Source organism: Sprattus sprattus (genome assembly GCF_963457725.1).
Source record: "Sprattus sprattus genome assembly, chromosome: 18".
NCBI lineage: Eukaryota > Metazoa > Chordata > Actinopteri > Clupeiformes > Clupeidae > Sprattus > Sprattus sprattus.
Genome location: NC_137916.1, coordinates 31,718,512 through 31,721,011, shown reverse-complemented (window position 1 = coordinate 31,721,011; position 2,500 = coordinate 31,718,512). Strand labels below are relative to the sequence as shown.

Below are 2,500 nucleotides of genomic sequence, written 5' to 3'. Positions count from 1 at the left end.
CTCACCCCTCTGCCACACACACACCCTATCCTGTCATATCACCCACTACACCATACACTATCATCACTGTGTGTGTGTGTGTGTGTGTGTGTGTGTGTGTGTGTGTGTGTGTGTGTGTGTGTGTGTGTGTGTGTGTGTGTGTGTGTGTGTGTGTGTGTGTGTGTGTAGATCCACACTATCGCCATCATTGCTGAGGGGATCCCAGAGGCCTTCACTCGACGGCTGATTAAGAAGGCTGATGAGAAGGGCGTGACCATCATCGGCCCGGCAACCGTAAGTCCCTCCCACTCTTCCACAGGCGAGCGGGAGCACTAGTAAACGAAACTTATATGTGTGTGTGTGTGTGTGTGTGTCTGTCTGTCTCTCTGCCTGGTTAAATGAATCCACACGTTTATTAAGTGTGTTTAGTAATATGGAAGGCTGATGCAGCAGGGACTCTTGCAGCCTGTGTCTGTGTGTGTGTGTCTGTGTCTGTGTCTGTGTCTGTGTGTGTGTGTGTGTGTGTGTGTGTGTTTGTGTGAGAGACTGGACACAGACATAATATCCTGTTTCCTAAGCTGCGTGTGTGTCTGTGTGTGTGTGTCTCTGTGTGTGTGTGTGTGTGTGTGTGTGTGTGTGTGTGTCTCTGTGTATGTGTGTGTGTGTGTGTAGGTGGGAGGCATCAAGCCTGGCTGTTTTAAGATCGGTAACACCGGCGGCATGCTTGACAACATCCTGGCGTCTAAGCTCTACCGCCCGGGAAGCGTGGCGTACGTGTCACGGTCCGGAGGAATGTCCAACGAGCTCAACAACATCATCTCACGCACCACAGACGGAGTGTACGAGGGAGTGGCCATCGGAGGAGACAGGTGAGTGTGTGTGTGTGTGTGTGTGACTGGGTGAGCATAGCACATCTGGCTAAATAGCTGTTATGCGGTGGTTAGCAGAGATGCTATGAGGTAGTTAGCAGACATGCTACCATGTTAAACTCATAGAAAAGACTTTCCTTTACTCAATTTAATGGTCACACTCCATGTTCACCGGTACAACTCACGCAGAAACAACATCCGGTCCCTGCCAACGGAAGAGTGTCAGAACCGGAAATACATAGTTAACAAACTCACTCTCTGAAATACATAGTTAACAAACTCACTCTCTGAAATACATAGTTAACAAACTCACTCTCTGAAATACATAGTTAACAAACTCACTCTCTGAAATACATAGTTAACAAACTCACTCTCTGAAATACATAGTTAACAAACTCACTCTCTGAAATACATAGTTAACAAACTCACTCTCTGAAATACATAGTTAACAAACTCACTCTCTGAAATACATAGTTAACAAACTCACTCTCTGAAATACATAGTTAACAAACTCACTCTCTGAAATACATAGTTAACAAACTCACTCTGTGAAATACATAGTTAACAAACTCACTCTCTGAAATACATAGTTAACAAACTCACTCTGTGAAATACATAGTTAACAAACTCACTCTCTGAAATACATAGTTAACAAACTCACTCTGTGAAATACATAGTTAACAAACTCACTCTCTGAAATACATAGTTAACAAACTCACTCTCTGAAATACATAGTTAACAAACTCACTCTGTGAAATACATAGTTAACAAACTCACTCTGTGAAATACATAGTTAACAAACTCACTCTCTGAAATACATAGTTAACAAACTCACTCTGTGAAATACATAGTTAACAAACTCACTCTCTGAAATACATAGTTAACAAACTCACTCTGTGAAATACATAGTTAACAAACTCACTCTGTGAAATACATAGTTAACAATCTTACTCTCTTTTTTTAAATAAAATATTGCACCCGAACCCTAGCGCACCATAGTCAGTGAGATCAGTTTGGGTTAGGGTCAGTATGGGCCCTGTCACTAACTCTGTAACCTAAACAGAAGGCTTATGTGTAGTCTGAACATACTGTGTGTGTGTGTGTGTGTGTGTGTGTGTGTGTGTGTGTAGGTACCCTGGCTCCACCTTCATGGATCATGTGGTGAGATATCAGGACACGCCTGACGTCAAGATGATTGTGGTTTTGGGAGAGGTGAGGGGTCACACACACACACACACACACACACACATACATACAGAAGTAACACACACACACACAGAAGTTACACACACACACACACACACACACAGCTATAAATGACACACACACTTTTAAAGCTACACACACACAGACCCAGACAAACAGCCTTTGTTGAAGACCTGTTGTCCTCATCTCTCTCTCTCTCTCTCTCTCTCTCTCTCTCTCTCTATCCCTCCATCCAGATCGGAGGTAATGAAGAGTATGAGATTGGTCAGGGCGTGGCTGAGGGCCGCATCACTAAACCCGTCGTCTGCTGGTGCATCGGAACGTGTGCCACCATGTTCTCCTCTGAGGTCTGACCCCCCCCCCCTCTCTCTCTCTCTCTCTCTGTCTCTCTCTCTCTTTCTTTCTTTCTTTCTTTCTTTCACTCTCTCTCTCTCTCCCCCCCGTCC

The 2,500-nt window shown here is 44.4% G+C and overlaps 1 protein-coding gene across 3 annotated transcripts in view; it reads left to right on the top strand.

Moving 5' to 3' along the window:
- The window catches only part of LOC308378758 (ATP-citrate synthase), a 25,635-nt gene that overhangs the window by 15,920 nt on the left and 7,215 nt on the right, over positions 1 to 2,500 (top strand). For all 3 annotated transcript variants that reach the window (XM_080855743.1, XM_080855742.1, XM_080855741.1), the window contains 4 exons: positions 169 to 273; positions 652 to 848; positions 1,979 to 2,060; positions 2,291 to 2,401. In XM_080855743.1, coding sequence (XP_080711869.1) covers positions 169 to 273; positions 652 to 848; positions 1,979 to 2,060; positions 2,291 to 2,401 — 495 coding nt within the window. The remainder of the gene's footprint in view (positions 1 to 168; positions 274 to 651; positions 849 to 1,978; positions 2,061 to 2,290; positions 2,402 to 2,500) is intronic.